We start from the raw sequence: 17,726 nt of genomic DNA, 5'->3' as shown, positions 1-17,726 counted from the left end.
TCCCCCCCCCCCTTTTCTGTCTGACGCTTTTGCTGTTACCTCGTTGGCCGCCTCCTGTTCTTGTAATCAATCTCTTTTGTAGGTCTCCCTCCGCTCTCTGCTGGTGCTTTTCTCCCTCCCATCCTCCACCTCCTCCTACTCTCCGTTGCCTACTTTTCCTCTTACAGCGCTCCTCTCTTCACATGCACGGTAGTTTAACCCTCCTCCCTCCCCTCATTGCTAATCTCTCTCCTTTTCGCCTACTCCCTCTCCCACACGTTGTCCTCTCCGAAAAGATGAGGGGTGCATTTCTGTATGTGTGATTGATATGTTATGTAAAGACACTTGCCAACAACAGGCTAACGGTGTGATAGCAGCAGCACTTAGGTTTTATCAGAGGACAAATTTGAGTTAAATGTATTCAGTGGGAGCTAAGCGTAGTGAAATTGTAAAGTAAACTTTCCGTTTTTATATCTATTTAATGCTTTGCAAAGCTGAAACTTGTTTGTGCAGGTGTGAAAACATCAAACAATCGCCTCCAAGAAGCTGCTTTTAAATAAAGAGAAAATCTTCCCTAATTGCATTGTTCAGTATCTGACGCTCATTTGTAACTGCTGGGGATTTATTTACTTGAAATAATCAGAGGCTGCTGAACTTTGAGGGCGGTGTGTTGGATTGTGCAGCTCCTAGTGTTGTAATTTGGCGGCAGGGGGTACAGGGAGCAGATGGCACTGACAGACTGTAACTTACCCAACAGAGAGAGGCATGCTGGGAAAGACTCCCGGAGACAAAGTGGAGAGAGGGAGGCTGATGTGCATGTGAAACATTGATAAAACATAAGAGATGTATAATTCAGATTACGTGCGGACGTAAAACACGTGAATCCTTCTAGTTCATAACTCGGTGGTCTCATTGATGAGGCATTAGCTGGCTGTTGCCCTCTGACCTTGCTTTGTGCAGCACAGTTCGGCGTACTGAGTACACACAGTCACCTTGGCAATAACAATCACTCTCCAGGGCTATGACATCACTCCAAAGAAAAAAGAAGATGAGGAGGAGGAAGATGCGGGCGGGGGGGGGGGGGGGGGGGGGGGGGGGTCGTCTTGCACTACAAAACCTCTGCAGCATCCCAGCTGATGCCCCAACATTCAGCTTCTGCCAAGAGGACGGACGCAAGAGGAAGAAAAATCCTTTCATTTCCATCACAGAGCGAGGAGGAGTCAACCGAGTGAGATAGTGATGCTCCCTGCAGGTGCCAACAAGTGAGAGGTAACCGATAGACCGAGGACCAGAGAGATGGAGAAGAGTCTGTGAGAGCAGAAGAAGACACCAAGAGCTCAAAGAGAAACCAAACAGGTGAGCGCACAAACATTTTCTTAAATGATTAGATGTTATATTTTTAATATACTTTATTTTATTTATCGATTAGTCTTTTTTTCTTTTTTTAAGCAAACTACAAATTGTGTAGAAAAGGCATTTCTAAAATTCAACCTGAAACCTAGGTATAATTATAAAGTAAGGAAATCAAATGTGTCTCAACGGGTTACCTTAGGAAATATTAAATCCTTTTTTTTTTTTTTCATGGATTGTCGCCTAATTAATGTTTTTGATAGCAAACAGAAAAAAGTTTTTTTTATAATCTTTTTATAATTGTGATGTATAATAAATATGCTTTGATACTGTTTGGTCTACTCTATTTGTTTGGCTGTTTTAATCTAGATTTAAAAGCCTAAGCTGCAAATTGTCTCCTGCTAGATGCCCTAAATACATCACAACTGTTGCATTGCTTATTTGTATATAACAATATTTGTCTGTATGGTCCCTGTTAAATATAAGAATACATAAGAAATATTTTTAAATCCTACTACTTTTCATTAATTTCTTCATCTTATCTTTGCAGTGTATTTTCAGTCCTGCTCCAGTTTTCCTGTCTGTCAACTCTGCTGCCATGCTGTGCCCTGTGCTGCTTTGTGCCACTCTGCTCCTCCTGACACCTCTGGAGATCACAGAGGCTCGCGCTCTGCACCCTCCTCCTGATGCTGTGCAGGTGGGGAGGAGGAGGAGGGGAGCCGGGAGGATAGAAAAGGAAGAAAAGAGAGGATTGAGGAGAATTCAGAGTGGATGACGGATAGAAGAGAATAGTGCAGAAGGAAGGGAGGGAGAGCAGGAAAGAATGAGAGGAAAGCATAATGAAATGTATCACTGATTGAATTATTCTCCCCCGTACACTCACTGACAATTAAATTTCCTCTATTTTTTTTCTCCTCTGTAGTTTATGGAGCAGTTTCTGGAACGCTACAATGACCTTTTGACTCTGGACGACCTGGAGAACCTGTTGAACAGCCAACCAGAGGAGCAGTCCACCTTGTCCTCGGGGGTCAAAGCGGCCGAGTACCCCAAATGGGCTGATGCACAAACGCAGGCGGAGACCCCCTGGCTGCGCCTGCTGAAGGGGGCTGTGGCCAATCAGAAGCGAGCAGAACCGGACCGGTCACGGCGGGGATGGAACCGAGGATGCTTTGGGCTGAAACTGGATCGGATCGGGTCTATGAGTGGACTGGGCTGTTAGTGGAGAGAAAATAAAGACTGATGGCATCCTTCTTAGAGTATGATAAGGAAAAACACACATGCGAAGATGTTCGCGTGCACTAAAGGATGTTTACGTGTGTGTGTAGGCTACGTGTAGTGTGGTATAAACTTGCAGCATTGCTAATGTGGTTTCATCCAGCGTAGATCAGATGCTTCACACTATTGTGACTGTATTAACAGAGCAGCTGTAGTTTATTCCATGTGTAAGTATCAAACTGACTATTAGAACATTGTGTGAGCTGTATTTACATCAAATGATCATCTTTGATTGATGGGCTTGTTTGTAGGAAAATTGGCACTTTATGTATTTCTAGAATTTGTCTTTGTACAGTAAATGTGATTAGACAATTGTTATATCGATGGATGGGGAGTGTGTGTAAAATCAGACGTAATGGACGTAGATATTAAAATATGTTGGCACCTGTGATTCCTGCTGATAGTTAATTTTGTTTTCTTATGATTTGCATGAATAAATGGATTTGACATTTATGGTTTTCTGTTTTTTGCTCACAGAAATTCTCTTCCACATCTAAATCCCAGTTTGTTTGCTCCCTATTGGCACACATCATCTCAATTTGTCCTTCAAAGTGCAGCTTAAAATTCTCCTGACATATTTATTTTTTAACTCTTGATACTTTATCAAATCTTCCAATGGCTGTTCGAGGTAGTTACATTTCTTCCTGCGTCAGTCTGGAGTATGGGTGGCCAATCTTAATAACAACTGTATGTAACATCCTCTGCTGCCTCCAAAATTGTTTTACTCTGGCATTACAGCCAATTTCCCGGGGCAAAAATCTTGAGTCATTCTACAGGGAAACGGAAATAAACATGTTGGTGGATAATCTCATATAATGTTCCAACCGATATTTATACATTTTATATGTGCATAAATATGATGCATTTGTACATTTGGCGGCCTTTGTACCAGCAATGTGTTCAGTTTTAAGAACAAGACATGAATTATTTTAAACTTAGAGGCAATTCACAAAGTCCATGTTGAAGAAAGGACCAAACCAAGACTTTCTACTTTGACAAAACAATCTCCACCTTGAGGTCCATTTAGTAACTGGAGCTTTTGATCTGATCACATGATCTCGATTAGTAATCCTTGTGTCAATTCTCATGACAGCTGATCAGACGCTATCTGTAGATGAAGGTCATGCGATGTGACTGAAAGGTCCAGAACTGCAACTAAATTGACTTCGAGGTGGGACTTTTTCTGCTGTTTCCATGGTCAAGAGTGAACTATGTCATCTAAGTCATCTATTTGGTCCTATTTTCTTCCACGATATCCTACATAGCTTGCACCTTATATAGTCTGTATATTACTTATTCATTCTGGTATTTGAGTTGATTTTTGAAGCTGATATTAAATAGATTTCCATTGCGACACTAGGTGGCAGTCTCATTCCATCATGTGTTTATTTGTTCCTCACCACACAGAGCTGCCTTCTGGACTTTACACTGGACTTAAGTTCAGGAAACAAGCTGTATAAATCCAGTTCAAGAGGGCCCCTTTTCATTTCAGACATACTTGTGCATATCAGCAAACTGTAATCCATACATTTTGTTGTTACTGCACTTACTGATTAAGTTAACCAGAGTGGAACTCTGGTTAATGGCTCACGGCTTTTTCTGGCCCCACAGTGGTGGAATGAACTCTCCACTGAAGTCAGGACAGCAGAGTCGCTGCCCATCTTTCGGCGCAGGGTGAAAACTCACCTCTTCAGGAAGTACTACCCTGAGCCTTCCACTTAGCACTTATTGTATTCATACTAGTTTGTTGTACTTATTGTATTCATACTAGTTTGTTTCTGCACTGTACTTTGGCTCTGGTTTATGCTCTGGTTTATGCTCTTAGATGCTTGTTTAAAAAAGGAGATGTACTTATGACTTCTGGTGACTAGTAGTTCTCTTGAATACCAATGTTGAATACACTTATTGTAAGTCGCTTTGGATAAAAGCGTCTGCTAAATGACTGTAATGTAATGGAACTTTTATGTTGAGAAATAACACTAATGTACATAAATGCTGCTGTAAATTGAGTCTTACAGAAACCAGACTAAAAGAAGAACAATGCCCAGATACTTTATTCCACGGCCAATCACTTTCCTGTGAGTAGAGATTGGAAGTTGTGATAAAGAAAGAACATGTGATTCGTATGAGGCAGCATTTACAGTACTGAGAGTATAAAATGGACAAGTGTTGACTCGTCAGCCCACGTCTAATCTTGGCCTGACCTTTACTTCCCCTCTTTGACCTTAAGCTGCACAGCAGAGGCCAAGACTGGCATTCCCACAGGGTTGTGGTAGTTCAGTTATGCCCGGACATCTGGACCGCAGCCATAAAACACACCAGCGCTGTCTCGTTTAGGTGCAGATCTACACTTCTGTTAACCTACTGCAAAATGTTATAATAGGACCACATGATCTGCTGAAGTGAAAAACCACATCTTACTGAATGTCATGTTTGGTCCAGTTAGATATGTAATGTGTCATGCTCTGCTGTTGTGACAACATGCTATGCCCTGGGTAAAGTTTCAGTTATCTGTCAGGACTGCCCGTTGGTGTACATCGTCGTCTGGAGTGCTTTCTTTTCAAATGCCAACTCTGTGACAGGACGAAAGGGTCCAAACAAACTCAGACATGCCAAAGACATGCCCAGGCCTTGTCATATTCTGTGGGAAGTGAATAGAAGTGAAGACATTTAATTTTGCAGCAGAACACATTACCAAGACCTTTCAGAGCAGCGCTTTTATTCAGATAAAGGCAACTTAATGATATGTTTTTTTCTTTTTTGTCTACTATTTGTTGCTTCAAAATAACCTGACATGGACTCAAACAGACTGAAGATGTGTCTGCTGCACATGCGTAATGGCTATGTGTTCATGTTGAGTAACCAAGACTCAACTTGTGACTCCTGCTGAGGAGATGGGGAGGCAAAGAATGATCAGTTGCTACAGACAGTCTGAAAGTGAAGGGTCATGGTCTTTGGACATTAAATGTCACAGTCGGGAAGACAGAGATTTGATCCCTCGTGTCACTGTATTTACTGAGAAGGTCAGTGAGGGACCCCTCTCTTTTTTCAGTCCACTATCTGAGGAGTTTAATATCTGAGTATCTATATCCAGACCTCTCAAAGTAGAGCGAGTTGGAAACACACAAGAGGTTTATTGATACTGTAACTTCTGCAGAAATTATGTCAATCTGAGCAGAATTTTTCAGAGCTCCTACAAGTAGCAGAAATGAGATGAAGAGAAAGAAGCTTCTGGGATATTTCACTCACATGAAGTCAAGTTGCAGAGGCCAGCTTGCATGTCTCTGTGCAAGCTGACGACCTTGACCATTCACAGGGGGCGGGGCTAGGAGCAGTGACCATTGAGGGGGCGTGGCTTTAAAGTCTGGTCAATGATAAATCTCACCGCTTAACGTTGCTCTTCCCCACTCACACCCGGAGTCGCAAGACAGACAGAGGCATCTCACAAACGGTAAAAAAAAAAATAAACCTTCACTGACTAAATTATTTCAGACAGAGAGTTTCAAGTACCTGCAGAGACTCGGCAACAGGCTGCAGGACTTGATTTCGATCACCTGGGGACAATCAGCTTGGGCTTGATGGGACCTAATTTGAAACTAAATGTGGTCATAAAGCTCAAACAAATTGACTTGCCTTTACACTCTTGTTTTAAATGTAATTATTGTTGCATATGAGGATGTAAAATTTCTCTTCAGTGCACATATTTGGTTGTTTGTATGCTTGCTGGAAAAGGTTAAGTAACTGCAGATTTACTTTGACATTTACTTGGACTGTGGTCACATCTTATCAGTGGAATCATTTTGCATAGACTCTTTATTTCAACGCACATAGTGCTGTCCATCAAGTGAAAGCTAATATATGGCACCATAAATGTTGCTTCATTAATATTTAAAAGGATACATTAATATTCCACTTCCCACTATCTCTTCTCATTTCTCTTTCCAGAGGACTAGGACAACCCAGGAAAAATGGTGAAAGTTGGAGTCAATGGGTAAGGGCTCATTTTCATTCACTCGCATTACATAATTAATCAAATCAACACACACTTATTAGGCAAGTCTGTGAGCTCTCTGCACCTCCAGCTCCCAATGCCACACCTCATCTGTGTACATCGGGAGCATTTAGGGGATTTAGTGCAATTGCTGCCTCGTTTAAATTTGAGATGCACCACCTGTGCTTGTTTGTTTGCATATTAAGTATTTTTATGGTTAATTTCCAACACCATAAGTGCCTGAGGGAGAAAATGTTTAGTAATGGAGGAAGTGCACCAACAGTCACCTGGCTGTTCTCATGTTTTTCTTGATCTTTGAACTTTGGCCCCTGAGCAGATAATATAGTGGGCAGTGGCTTCGACATGGGGGTCATTCAAATTGTTTTTCTGCTGTCTGAAGCAAGTAGAAAGGGTTCTGCATTACCTACATGTTATTGAACACGCATCATGTGACGTTAAAGTCCTCCCTATCTGTTTCATTATCTCTCCGCCCCTCGTCCTCCTCCCCCAGTGTCTGAGGACGGAGTGTGTCTCTGCCAGGAATTTGGACCTGCGGTTAAAAAGTAACTCGGCCGCTGATCAAACAGTGCATTGCAATCACCAGGATTTGCACATTGGAGGCTGATTTCGACTTTAGCCCCCAGCGAGGAGGGTAAGAGCCGTGATATGTACACCTCCCTCCTCCTGAAACCTGCCCTTTCTTCGTCAGTGGTTTCAGGTCTCCTGACGACAATTTGAACCCCACACAAAGGGAAAAAGCTACAACACTAATGTGAAGTAGGCCATGCTTAGGTTTAAGTGAATGTCAAAAACCTAATTTTGCATATTCATGACTGCTTATCGGACTGATTATTTCAACCTTGTACCTTCTCTGCAATTGTGGGACATGACAAGGCTCGTGTCACCCATTGACTTTGCTCAGAGTTGCATGGTATCATACCACCATCTAGAGGCCAGACTAAGAAATAACACTGTTCACTTTTCAGATTTGGCCGCATCGGTCGTCTGGTGACCCGTGCTGGTTTCAACTTCAAGCTGGTGGAGATTGTGGCCATCAATGACCCTTTCATCGACCTGGAATACATGGTAAGTGAAGGAGATTGCTTGAAATATAAGGCCTCAGGATTAGGGGTTTGAAATCAGCACCAGCCTTCTACCACGCGCTTGTAAACTTCGGGGAACTCTGTAAACTTTAGGTGATGGTTGCTAAATTAAATATGTAATGCAGGTTTTTGTAGTCGGAGACATGCTTTGCTTCTTTTAGAACTTATATAGTTTCTTCTGCTTTTGTCAGCTGTCCGTAATGTGGTGTAAACTCTCTTCTTCTTCACATTTCCTCTTTTAGGTCTACATGTTCAAGTATGACTCCACCCACGGCCGCTTCAATGGTGAGGTCAAGATTGAGGGCGACAAGCTGGTCATTAATGGACAGAAAATCACCGTTTTCCACGAGTATGTTCACTAATCAGGCTTTTAATATAGAAAGCGTTTCAATTTAATTAGTTTCACACATTGCAAAAGGGAAGAACTGAGTAAGAATTTATTAACTTGTCTTTTCTGTCTCTTTTCTTCAGGAGAGACCCCGCTAACATCAAATGGGGGGATGCTGGTGCCCAGTATGTGGTTGAGTCCACTGGTGTGTTCACCACCATTGAGAAAGCCTCTGTACGTATCTCAATCTCACACACACACACACACACACACACACACACACACACACACACACACACACACTCTTGAATGTAAAAAGAAAAAAAAAATGAACATATGTCATGCAATTTGCCAAAAAGGACATCAATTAAATGCTTTTTCAAAACTCACTGCAGGCTCACTTGAAGGGCGGTGCCAAGAGAGTCATCATCTCTGCACCCAGCGCTGATGCTCCCATGTTCGTCATGGGTGTCAACCATGAAAAGTACGACAAGTCCCTCCAGGTCGTCAGGTAAGAACCAGAAAGTATCTCGCAGACTGTTCGGTTGTTATGTCTTTGTATATTAAAGTAGTTTGAAAAAATTGGACTTTAGTTTTTAAATTGAAAATGTGCAATACTGAGTATTTCGCTTATTGTATATCTCATATCAACGATTTTGTCATTGTCATTTATTTAAAAAAAAGAACTCTGTTAACTGATGCTGTTACTTTTGTCTTTCTAGCAACGCTTCCTGCACAACCAACTGCCTGGCCCCCCTGGCCAAAGTCATCAATGACAACTTTGTCATCATTGAGGGCCTGATGGTGAGGATCAAAACACTGAACAATCTGGCAGAGAGATGCTGAGCAGCCCCTAACACCAGATTATAAACACACCAACATGACATTACAAAGTTACGGGGAGGGGTTAGCCATATTTAATCCTCCTCCTCTCTGTGTCTTTGTCCATCAGAGCACAGTTCATGCCATCACTGCCACCCAGAAGACTGTTGACGGTCCTTCTGGTAAGCTGTGGAGGGACGGCCGTGGTGCCAGTCAGAACATCATCCCCGCCTCTACTGGTGCTGCCAAAGCTGTCGGCAAGGTCATCCCCGAGCTCAACGGGTCAGTGCCAGGAACTTTATTGCATCATTGTATGTTATTGTATGAACAGAACTTGCGCAGAATCCAATGGATTTAGTTTATGACCTTGGTATGTTTTGTATTTTACAGCAAGCTGACCGGCATGGCCTTCCGTGTCCCCACCCCCAACGTGTCCGTGGTTGACCTGACAGTCCGTCTGGAGAAACCCGTGAGTGACCACAAACGAGAAGCATTCATAACATTTAACAGAAATAAATTTCACTGCAAGTCAGGTAATTTGTTTTTCTTACCAACGAGAAATTGATTTATTCTAGTCAGAATTATCTCCCGTGTAGACTACAGTGCTCATGGTAATGAGTCGATCTCAAGTACTGTAAAATGTGTATTAATCCATGATTGACTGTAATATTCCTTTTCACCTAGTCCCCTGTAAACACAAATCGGTCTGCTTCTTCTCATTTAAGTTTTTATTCGTCCAAACACACACCATCATACACGGATACAAAAATTAGGCCTGTCAGACCGCAAAGAAAACAAAAAGACTAATAACCGTGAAAAAAATAAACCGCAAAATGAATTAAAGAAAATGGAAAAAAGGTAAATAAATAAATACTGTCTGCTTCTTTAATTTGCTAATGTTTTTTACATCCATGTCTGGCATTTCATCCAAACAAGAATTGATGCACTATATCTACATCTTTCACTTATTCCCTTTGTCTGAGTCTCTCTAGGTTTGCTGTGTCATGTCTTAGTGTTAAATCACCAGTTTTGCTTTGTATATTCATGACCTTATTTATTTAAATGTACATCTTCAGTAGAAACCAACAGGCTCAGGATTTACAGACGGGTAGTCAGAGTATTTAAATCGTGGATTTTGGTCTTTTCAATTAATTTTTAAACAAAAATACAATTTAGACTTGTCCTTTTTAATAAATATAGTAAGTATTCATATAATAATGCATTTAACAGGCCAAATACGAAGACATCAAGAAAGTTGTGAAGGCTGCAGCTGAAGGACCCATGAAGGGCATTTTGGGTTACACGGAACACCAGGTATGTGCTCATCTCTCTTATAACTGATCTTTTAAACTGTTTTGTCATTTAGTGCTTTTTGTTAACGTGGTGTCCTCCTCTTCGCTCCCCTGCAGGTCGTCTCCACAGACTTCAACGGTGACTCCCACTCCTCCATCTTTGATGCTGGCGCTGGCATCGCCCTCAACGACCACTTTGTCAAGCTGGTTTCATGGTAAGCCTTCAGCATGGATGACTTTCATGTCCTGATGTCTCTTTTCAGGGATTCATATTGACTCTATTTTTTTTTTCTTGCTTCTTCATCAGGTATGACAACGAGTTCGCATACAGCCAACGTGTTTGCGACCTGATGGCCTACATGGCTTCCAAGGAGTAACACAACCAGCCAAGCGCTCGTCACTGCACTATGCCACATTCTCCTGATACCAGAGTTATACAAAACACACTTAGTTATCTATGACTTTAGCTGGTTCCTTCAAATAGTCGACCCACATCAGATGCCGGCAGAAAGGTCCCACAGAGGGCAAACGAAAAAAAGATTTTAACTGGTGACCAATTACTTTTTTGTATTTGTGAAGTTCTCTGTTCTGTTGTGTGAGATGGCGTCAAGGTGTGAGTATTTGTCTGTCTGTAGTGCTGAAGTACTGCAGGCAGTGGTGGAATAAATTCCTGTTTGTGAGAATCACGCTCTCCTTTTGTCTTTTGGCACTGCACAGACATATCTATATTAAAAACTGCTCCACTGGGATAAACGCTGGTCTCGGCAGATGGATTCTTACATGGGTCATTGACTTTAGCAGACCCTGAGAAGAGGTATCTATACAGGCATCTCGTTATTTTCCTCTCATGGGAATACACTGACAGCCCTTAGTTTCAAATGGCGAAGTATGGCAAATTCATTTTACAACTTGCAGTTTTAATCACTGATCGGTCTGTATCGGCCTGGCTCACTGGGAGCTCCTAAAGAATAAGACACAAGCTCCACTGATTTAATAAATAAAAAAAAAAGCGATTAAGGATTTATTGTTTATATAATACTGGATGCATACATATGGGACGTATGCTTAATAAGAGGGACAGCGTCTAGGAAATTTAATGGTGGTTTCCCTTTAAAAGGTTGTTTTAATTCTACATAAATGCATTAATTCTTACTTTTGAATTTTCCAAAATATTTACATTTTGTAATTTGAAATGGCTTTACAGCAAATACAATTTCTGTCAGATCAAGACAACAAATGTGATTTAATGTTATACATTTCTCCAATAAATCCTTAGTATGAGAACAGCCTACACAGAAATGTGAAAAAGTCAAATTAAATAATGGCCAAGTTCACTTTTAACAAAACCCCATTTATTTACATATATCAGTATTTTGTCACAGGTTTATGTTCCTTTTAAAATTTGAAATTTACAGGAAAATGTATATTTCATTGAGATGATTCTGTTATCAAAATTATTCACAGGGATAATATAATAGCCGGAGAGAAGATACGAGGGTCAGAGATTAAAAAAATCTCTCGCTCTCTCTCGCTCTCTCTCGCTCTGTTTCCTGTCACTTATCATTTCTTCTAAACCAGATTGTCAACAGCGAATTGTTTCTCGAGAGAAATGCCACATGGATTTACAGACGGAGGGTTCAGATTAAGATTACATTTTTTTAAAAAGACGATCTCTGCTATAAAAGCCAGCTGAGAGACAACAGGAAGGTACTGAGAAGCAGACAAGAGGAAGGTAAGTGGTGATGCTTATTAAGTGTGTTTTCCTGCAGGTGTGTGTTTGAATGTGTGCATCTTGGACAGAGAGAGAGAGTAGTAATCAAAAGATTAAAACATTTTGGGAGAATTTTGATTATTTGTTTTATCACCTTCTCTGTTGTCTTGCTGTGACTGTGTTCATTCAGCTTTTGGCCCCTTTGACACTCATGAGACTCAGCTGACTGCCTGCTGGATAAATATACAATTCCTGGAGGGTCAAAAGATTAAGAAGAAAGGACTTGGTTTTTCCCTGTGACCACTTGTTATGAAGGGCCATCAACAAACCTTTGTTTATTATAATGCCTCATTTATTTATTTTAAGTAACAGGATGCTTAAGTAACTGGTGTTCTTTTACAACAACACTTTCCCCGTGATACTCCTGAACCAATAACGATCAATGGAAACTATGAAATATTCGAAGAAATGTCAGATTTTCCCAATGAATCTGCAAATTGTGTCGCCATCAGAGAAGATCTGTCTGCCATTTGTGTCACGATGACATTACAATATCACCTCAATCTGTATTTATATTTATCTTAATCTTCTTTGTAATTGTTAACATCATTTAGTAATTTATAATGCTTTGTCCAAACACTTCTCAAGGAATCTAATTAATATAGACTCAGGTGAGGAGAGAGAAATGTTTTTTGTTTTACACTGTGTGATCATTGACAGAAAAATGCTATTTGTAATATGAATAATACTTTGAAACATAAAGCTCTGGATTGCAAAATATCCTGCTGTCTCTAACCCACTCCTGTTTTACACTCCCGTTGTGCTCTTAAGCTGGATGCTTGAAATGAGCTTCTTATTTTAGTCTGCACAGTAAGAGCAGATTAAAATTGAGTGAAAATCTTCAGCTGAAACCATGCAGAGATCAGAATATAGTCGCCAGTATACTAATGCCTGTGCTGCTCGGCATCTCCTCCCTAATGAGAAAATGTTACTTCGACATGCTCTAATTCCACGTTGTAGTTGTCATGGTATCACAGTATTTTTAATTATTCTCTGTTTTTGTGCCATTAGTGGCTCTTTGAGGCTCCAGGTGCTGCTTCTCCTCTCTGTATACTGCTGTGGGTCAGTGCAACACCTATGGGAGAGAATGGCTCACAGAGGGACTCCTGGTTTGTCCCCTCGTCCATCCACCCACTGTTCATCTCTCAACTGTCCCCCTCTGGAGACCTGGCCGTTGCTGTCTTCCTTATCTTCACAGGTCAGCATGAGTCACAGACACTTTTATCATCATGTCAATTTCAGGCTTATTTTTGTGAGAAGTTATCCAGTCTGGTTTTGAAGACAAGTGACCTCAAAACATACTGAAATTGATAGAAAAAAATACCCAAACATGTAAATATATCATTCCAGATTCCACATAAAGTGATGACCCAAGATGTTTTTTAAGTTATTATTAATCATCATAACTTATTTGTCTCTTTGTATTACTATAAATGTATTATACAGTAGCTCCAATGAAATGGTGCAACAAGCAAACACAGGATATACCTCAGATTGAGTGAAAGATAAATTATTTATCTTTAACCCTAACCCTCAAAGGGACATTACCATTGAGATATTTGTTTTGAGTTGCATACTGTCGAAAATGTATCAAAATATGATAATGCTTTGTGGGATTTCAAAGTTTATATGTCCTGTGTGACTGATTTTCTTGGGATGGGGATTTTCAGTATTCAACAAAAAAGACCAAACCCGACATTACCTCATTAAAACAGACAGCTCAGGCCGCCTAAGAACAAAACACGACAAAATACTCTTTGCCTCTTCATTGCTTGGTTTGCACAACAAATCAAATCTATAGATAAACAAATACACTCTGCTCACTCAGACAAATGTTTTAATTTGTCTGGGTTGATTAGTTTTCTGTGGAGCAAGGTGAGTATTCAGGTGAATGCTGAGCTGAGTTGTTTAGTTTGTGTTGAAGAGAGGAAAGTAGACGAATAACTGTGCATTGATCTACTCTGACAATCTCTGGGTTAGCTCACTACATGTAATCATATACAACTGGTATTTTAAGGATTGAAAAAGCAAAGTTAAAGCCACGTCTTCCTTCTTTTCCTCACTATTACTCTTTCTACAGTTGTCGCATCAGTGCTGGGCAATGGCGTGGCGCTATTAGTCTACTGCAGGAGGCGAAAGAAGCTCAGACCTCCAGAGCTCATGATCATCAACCTGGCCATCTGCGATTTTGGTTTCAGCCTCTTGGGAGGGCCATTTTTCATCACTTCCAGGTACGGAACTTTGTTGTCAACTAATAAGAAGCCAGGCTTGTGACGACACTGTGATTATAATACAACATCTACAACAGCAGCCATTGGTCAGAGACAGAAGGTGATGATCTATTAAGTGGGGAGACTTAGGCTTTTCTCTGCCTCTTTCAGCCTGTGTCATGCCTGGGTGTTTGGGGAGATAGGATGCCTTTGGTACGGCATTCAGGGCTTTGTGTTTGGCATCGGCTCTCTGCTCACCACCTGTCTCATCTCTCTGGACCGTTGCCTGAAGATCTGCTGCTTAAGATATGGCAAGTCTGAGATCTTAATGTACCATCCACTCAAGCATGCCTGCACTCTAAATCCATCTGACTCTTCCTGAATAATTTGGTTTATTTAAAATTTCTTGCCACACAGACTTTTACACAAACCTTCCTTACACAATACACGTATTATAGTCTCTGCACAAGACACTTTCTTTCTTCTAAAATTGTATTGATTCAAAGTGTTTTCGATTTAAAAGTCGTTCATTGATTGATAATTGCTAAGGTGAGAGTAAAGGTCAATTAAATCTGCTGATGTTTCAAGATAATGGTAAAGTGAAATGTCCAGACCTCCAATGAGGTTAAGTGCACATAAATTGTCACACTAAGTTCTTTAAGTGGTTTCATTCTTCTTGGCTCTCTAGGTCAATGGATTGAGAGACGCCATGTGTCAATGTCTATAGTGCTGGTGTGGGTTTACACATTGTTCTGGGCCTTGCTGCCTGCTTTTGGCTTTGGAAGTTATGGACCAGAACCTTATGGGACCAGCTGCACCATCAACTGGTAATTGCTAATTCAATTTACAATGCTGCTCAATACTCTATTGTTTACTTACACAAAAGTCGGCAGATGTCTGTGTATTCTCAGATTTCTTCAAGTATTTGCTGACAAACATGGAAGTGATAACCAGTCTGCCTGTCTAACTATTTCAAGGTGGAGTATGAGGTCATCTCTAATCGACAGAATCTATATTTTCCTCATCCTGATATTATGCTTTGGATTTCCTACACTCACCATCGTCGCTTCATATTTGGCCATCCTTCTGACGGTGAGGACAAGTTGCTTCATGACATAAAATGGAGGGTTTGGGAGCTGTGTGTATATAATGTCATTATTTTGTTCAGATGTATTAGTCACTTGTTTAAAGCTACAGTGTGTATAATATCAAAATCGCAACTCTGGCTCCTTCTAGTGAGAGTATTGAAAAAGACACTGTGACAGACAGCAATGTATGCACAGTACCACTACCTCCTCTCGGATACAGGAGGATACCAAATGAAAAGGCCCTATTGACCCAGATCCTCAGTACCTCCAAAGGCCCTGAGTTCATTGTGTGTTCGGTTTGTAGAACGTTATGAATAACAAGGTCTCTAGGGGAAACGGGTGCAACATTAAGCCTCATGGTTTAGCAAGGAAGTTATTTTTTGTTTGACAAGCTTAAATTGGGTACATATAATAAGCAATATGTGGAAAGGAATAACGGCCTGTGGGTGCTCTATCCAAACAAATCACAGTAAAGGCAATATCTATCTAGTGTAAATGGACAATAGTTAACATATGTGTAAATGCAAATGAGCTTGTATATAAAGTCCTGAAAGGCCCCGTCCCAATCTGAGTGCCTCGAATTCACATTTCTCGTTCCATCAATAGACAAACAAGAGAGACACAGCAGCCAATCAGGACGAGGAACCACACAGACTTGGCAGCATACATGTTACAGTGCAGGAAGCAACAAAACACTCAGAATTATTTAAAATATGTATAATGTCAATTAGGAATTCTTCACATAATGGCTTTAATATATATGTGGGATTTTTTATATGTTGACTTTGTCAGTGCTTGTGAATTGTGGCATAATTGCAAATAGCAGCATCAACTGTTGCTTCTGTTTTCAGGTCTACAGATCTAATCGCACTCTGGCGTCTATACCGTCCTCCTCTGTCAGTCACACTGGCAAAGACCTGAGACTTACAAAGGTAAACCCTATGAGGATTGTTTTCAGATTCGTTAATGAACATCCTGCAGGAAAAATAAAGCCATATGTTTATTTCAGATAGCTGCTGTGGTGTGTTCCACCTTCCTCCTGGCCTGGATGCCCTATGCTGCTGTGTCTCTGTTCTCTGTACTCATTCCCAGAGATGATCAAGAGGCATCTTTACAGACTGTGGTGGAGGAGTCAACTGATATGGCCTCGAGCTCTCCGAGTGCTCCAAAGATCCTTGATATCCCCTCGTTGCTCAACTGGACCACTGCAGAATATTTCAGACAAATCTACAACAATCCCGAGAACAAGTGGAGCAATGTGAACAACAAGAATTCACCCTCCATCAACGGCCTGAGCGACGCCACGTTCAGGTCCACCCTGGACAAAGGAGCTGAACCAATGACGGAGAGCCCCCAGCCATTCTCCTCTCTCCCACCTATAGTCACCTTGATCCCTGTTCTGTTTGCCAAGTCCCACTGCATGATCAACCCTTTAATCTACCAGATCATGAACAGGGAGTTCAGGGATGACATCTACGCAATGGTTTGTGGCAAAGAGAAGGCAGAGAGGAAGCGAATGCAGGGGAGGAAGGAAAGCTTAACTGAAAGTAAGGATCGTGAGTAAACTTAAACTACTGGCACCTGTTTCTTGGAAAAATAGTACAAGTTTAGGTTCTTGCCACACAGGCCATATTGTTATTCAGTTTTCTTTTTATCTTCTCTTTAAGGGAGCATCAGCCTCTCCTACTGCCAGAGCTGGAAGAGGAGAAGGAGCCCTGTCTGTGGACAGAAAAAACTGAAATCTGAAGAAACAGAAGAACCGGGGTAACGGGAGTGGAAGACGGACAGACTCCTGAGCAGATGAGATATGGGGGGCTAATGCATTGGGCTTTGCCTCTTTGGACACTCAAGGCTGCACAGAGAGATAGATAGATAGATAGATAGATAGATAGAATCCCCCGTAAAACTGCAATTTGTACATTTTTACACTTTGGTTTGTCAACGGACTAAACATGCAAGATAAAAAAGTGCTTGCTATCTTTAGAGGTGCTGGTAGGTGGATAATGTTTTTCTTGGGATGAAGGCTAACATTACACACGTAATTTAGCTGTTTCTACTTTATTAAGCTAGTTTAATGTTAAGCTAGCTAAGGTAACCGACTGCTGGCTGTAATGTTAGCTTCATATTTATGTACCACACAGAAAGAAAGTGGTATCATTTTCTCATCTAGTGTTAATTATCTGGCAGAAATCAAATCAGTTAGCACAAGTTATTTCCCCAAATGCTGAATTTGAAACAACATCTTTAAACAGAGTTCGGGGTTCATAGGCTGCGGTCGAAAAACCCAAAATGACCTCCTAACGTCTATTCCTAACCACATTTCCTTGACCTCGATGGAAAACGTCATGGGGTCAAGGAAAGATGTGAAGGAGAATTTATAAGGACTCAGGAGTTAGGAAAAGACAACTGAGAGGCTTAGAGAATCCAACTACACTTTCACTAAACTACGTAATTATGATGCGATGTCAAATGTCACTAACGTAGGTCTGCCATGGCGAAACTACAACAAAGAAGGAC

General features: G+C 41.0%; 3 protein-coding genes across 3 annotated transcripts; all 3 read left to right on the top strand.

Moving 5' to 3' along the window:
- Positions 1-1,108: 1,108 nt before the first annotated feature.
- On the top strand, positions 1,109-3,057 carry nppcl (natriuretic peptide C-like). Its single transcript, XM_068736482.1, has 3 exons — positions 1,109-1,335; positions 1,880-2,026; positions 2,252-3,057. Exons 2-3 carry the CDS (start codon positions 1,928-1,930, stop codon positions 2,546-2,548), a joined length of 396 nt encoding a protein of 131 aa, XP_068592583.1. The 5' UTR covers positions 1,109-1,335; positions 1,880-1,927; the 3' UTR covers positions 2,549-3,057.
- A 2,935-nt stretch (positions 3,058-5,992) lies between these two features.
- Positions 5,993-10,823, top strand: gapdh (glyceraldehyde-3-phosphate dehydrogenase). The gene is made up of 12 exons (XM_068735089.1): positions 5,993-6,055; positions 6,550-6,595; positions 7,582-7,681; positions 7,941-8,047; positions 8,170-8,260; positions 8,422-8,537; positions 8,749-8,830; positions 8,979-9,130; positions 9,239-9,317; positions 10,079-10,162; positions 10,258-10,355; positions 10,448-10,823. Exons 2-12 carry the CDS (start codon positions 6,573-6,575, stop codon positions 10,515-10,517), a joined length of 1,002 nt encoding a protein of 333 aa, XP_068591190.1. The 5' UTR covers positions 5,993-6,055; positions 6,550-6,572; the 3' UTR covers positions 10,518-10,823.
- A 2,165-nt stretch (positions 10,824-12,988) lies between these two features.
- On the top strand, positions 12,989-17,077 carry opn9 (opsin 9). Its single transcript, XM_068735450.1, has 8 exons — positions 12,989-13,109; positions 13,992-14,142; positions 14,293-14,432; positions 14,810-14,948; positions 15,099-15,213; positions 16,061-16,141; positions 16,219-16,756; positions 16,877-17,077. The coding sequence occupies exons 1-8, from the start codon at positions 12,989-12,991 to the stop codon at positions 16,975-16,977; spliced, it is 1,386 nt and encodes a 461-aa protein (XP_068591551.1). The 3' UTR covers positions 16,978-17,077.
- The last annotated feature ends 649 nt before the right edge of the window (positions 17,078-17,726 follow it).

Source organism: Cebidichthys violaceus, unplaced genomic scaffold (genome assembly GCF_023349555.1).
Source record: "Cebidichthys violaceus isolate CVI_PGR_0920_01 unplaced genomic scaffold, fCebVio1.0.p SCAF_7, whole genome shotgun sequence".
Classification (NCBI taxonomy): domain Eukaryota; kingdom Metazoa; phylum Chordata; class Actinopteri; order Perciformes; family Stichaeidae; genus Cebidichthys; species Cebidichthys violaceus.
Note: the sequence above shows the minus strand (reverse complement) of the source record. Positions and strands in the feature narration are given on the sequence as shown.

What these genes read in the sequence shown, in the direction of transcription:
- nppcl (XM_068736482.1), top strand. Translation starts at nt 1,928, where the DNA reads ATGCTGTGCCCTGTGCTGCTTTGTGCCACTCTGCTCCTCCTGACACCT. An exon ending in CTCCTCCTGATGCTGTGCAG is followed by an intron (nt 2,027 to 2,251) that starts GTGGGGAGGAGG and finishes TCTCCTCTGTAG; the next exon opens with TTTATGGAGCAGTTTCTGGA.
- opn9 (XM_068735450.1), top strand. Translation starts at nt 12,989, where the DNA reads ATGGGAGAGAATGGCTCACAGAGGGACTCCTGGTTTGTCCCCTCGTCC. An exon ending in CCATTTTTCATCACTTCCAG is followed by an intron (nt 14,143 to 14,292) that starts GTACGGAACTTT and finishes TGCCTCTTTCAG; the next exon opens with CCTGTGTCATGCCTGGGTGT. An exon ending in ACCAGCTGCACCATCAACTG is followed by an intron (nt 14,949 to 15,098) that starts GTAATTGCTAAT and finishes AACTATTTCAAG; the next exon opens with GTGGAGTATGAGGTCATCTC.
- gapdh (XM_068735089.1), top strand. Translation starts at nt 6,573, where the DNA reads ATGGTGAAAGTTGGAGTCAATGG. An exon ending in GTCATCCCCGAGCTCAACGG is followed by an intron (nt 9,131 to 9,238) that starts GTCAGTGCCAGG and finishes TGTATTTTACAG; the next exon opens with CAAGCTGACCGGCATGGCCT. An exon ending in CAGTCCGTCTGGAGAAACCC is followed by an intron (nt 9,318 to 10,078) that starts GTGAGTGACCAC and finishes TGCATTTAACAG; the next exon opens with GCCAAATACGAAGACATCAA.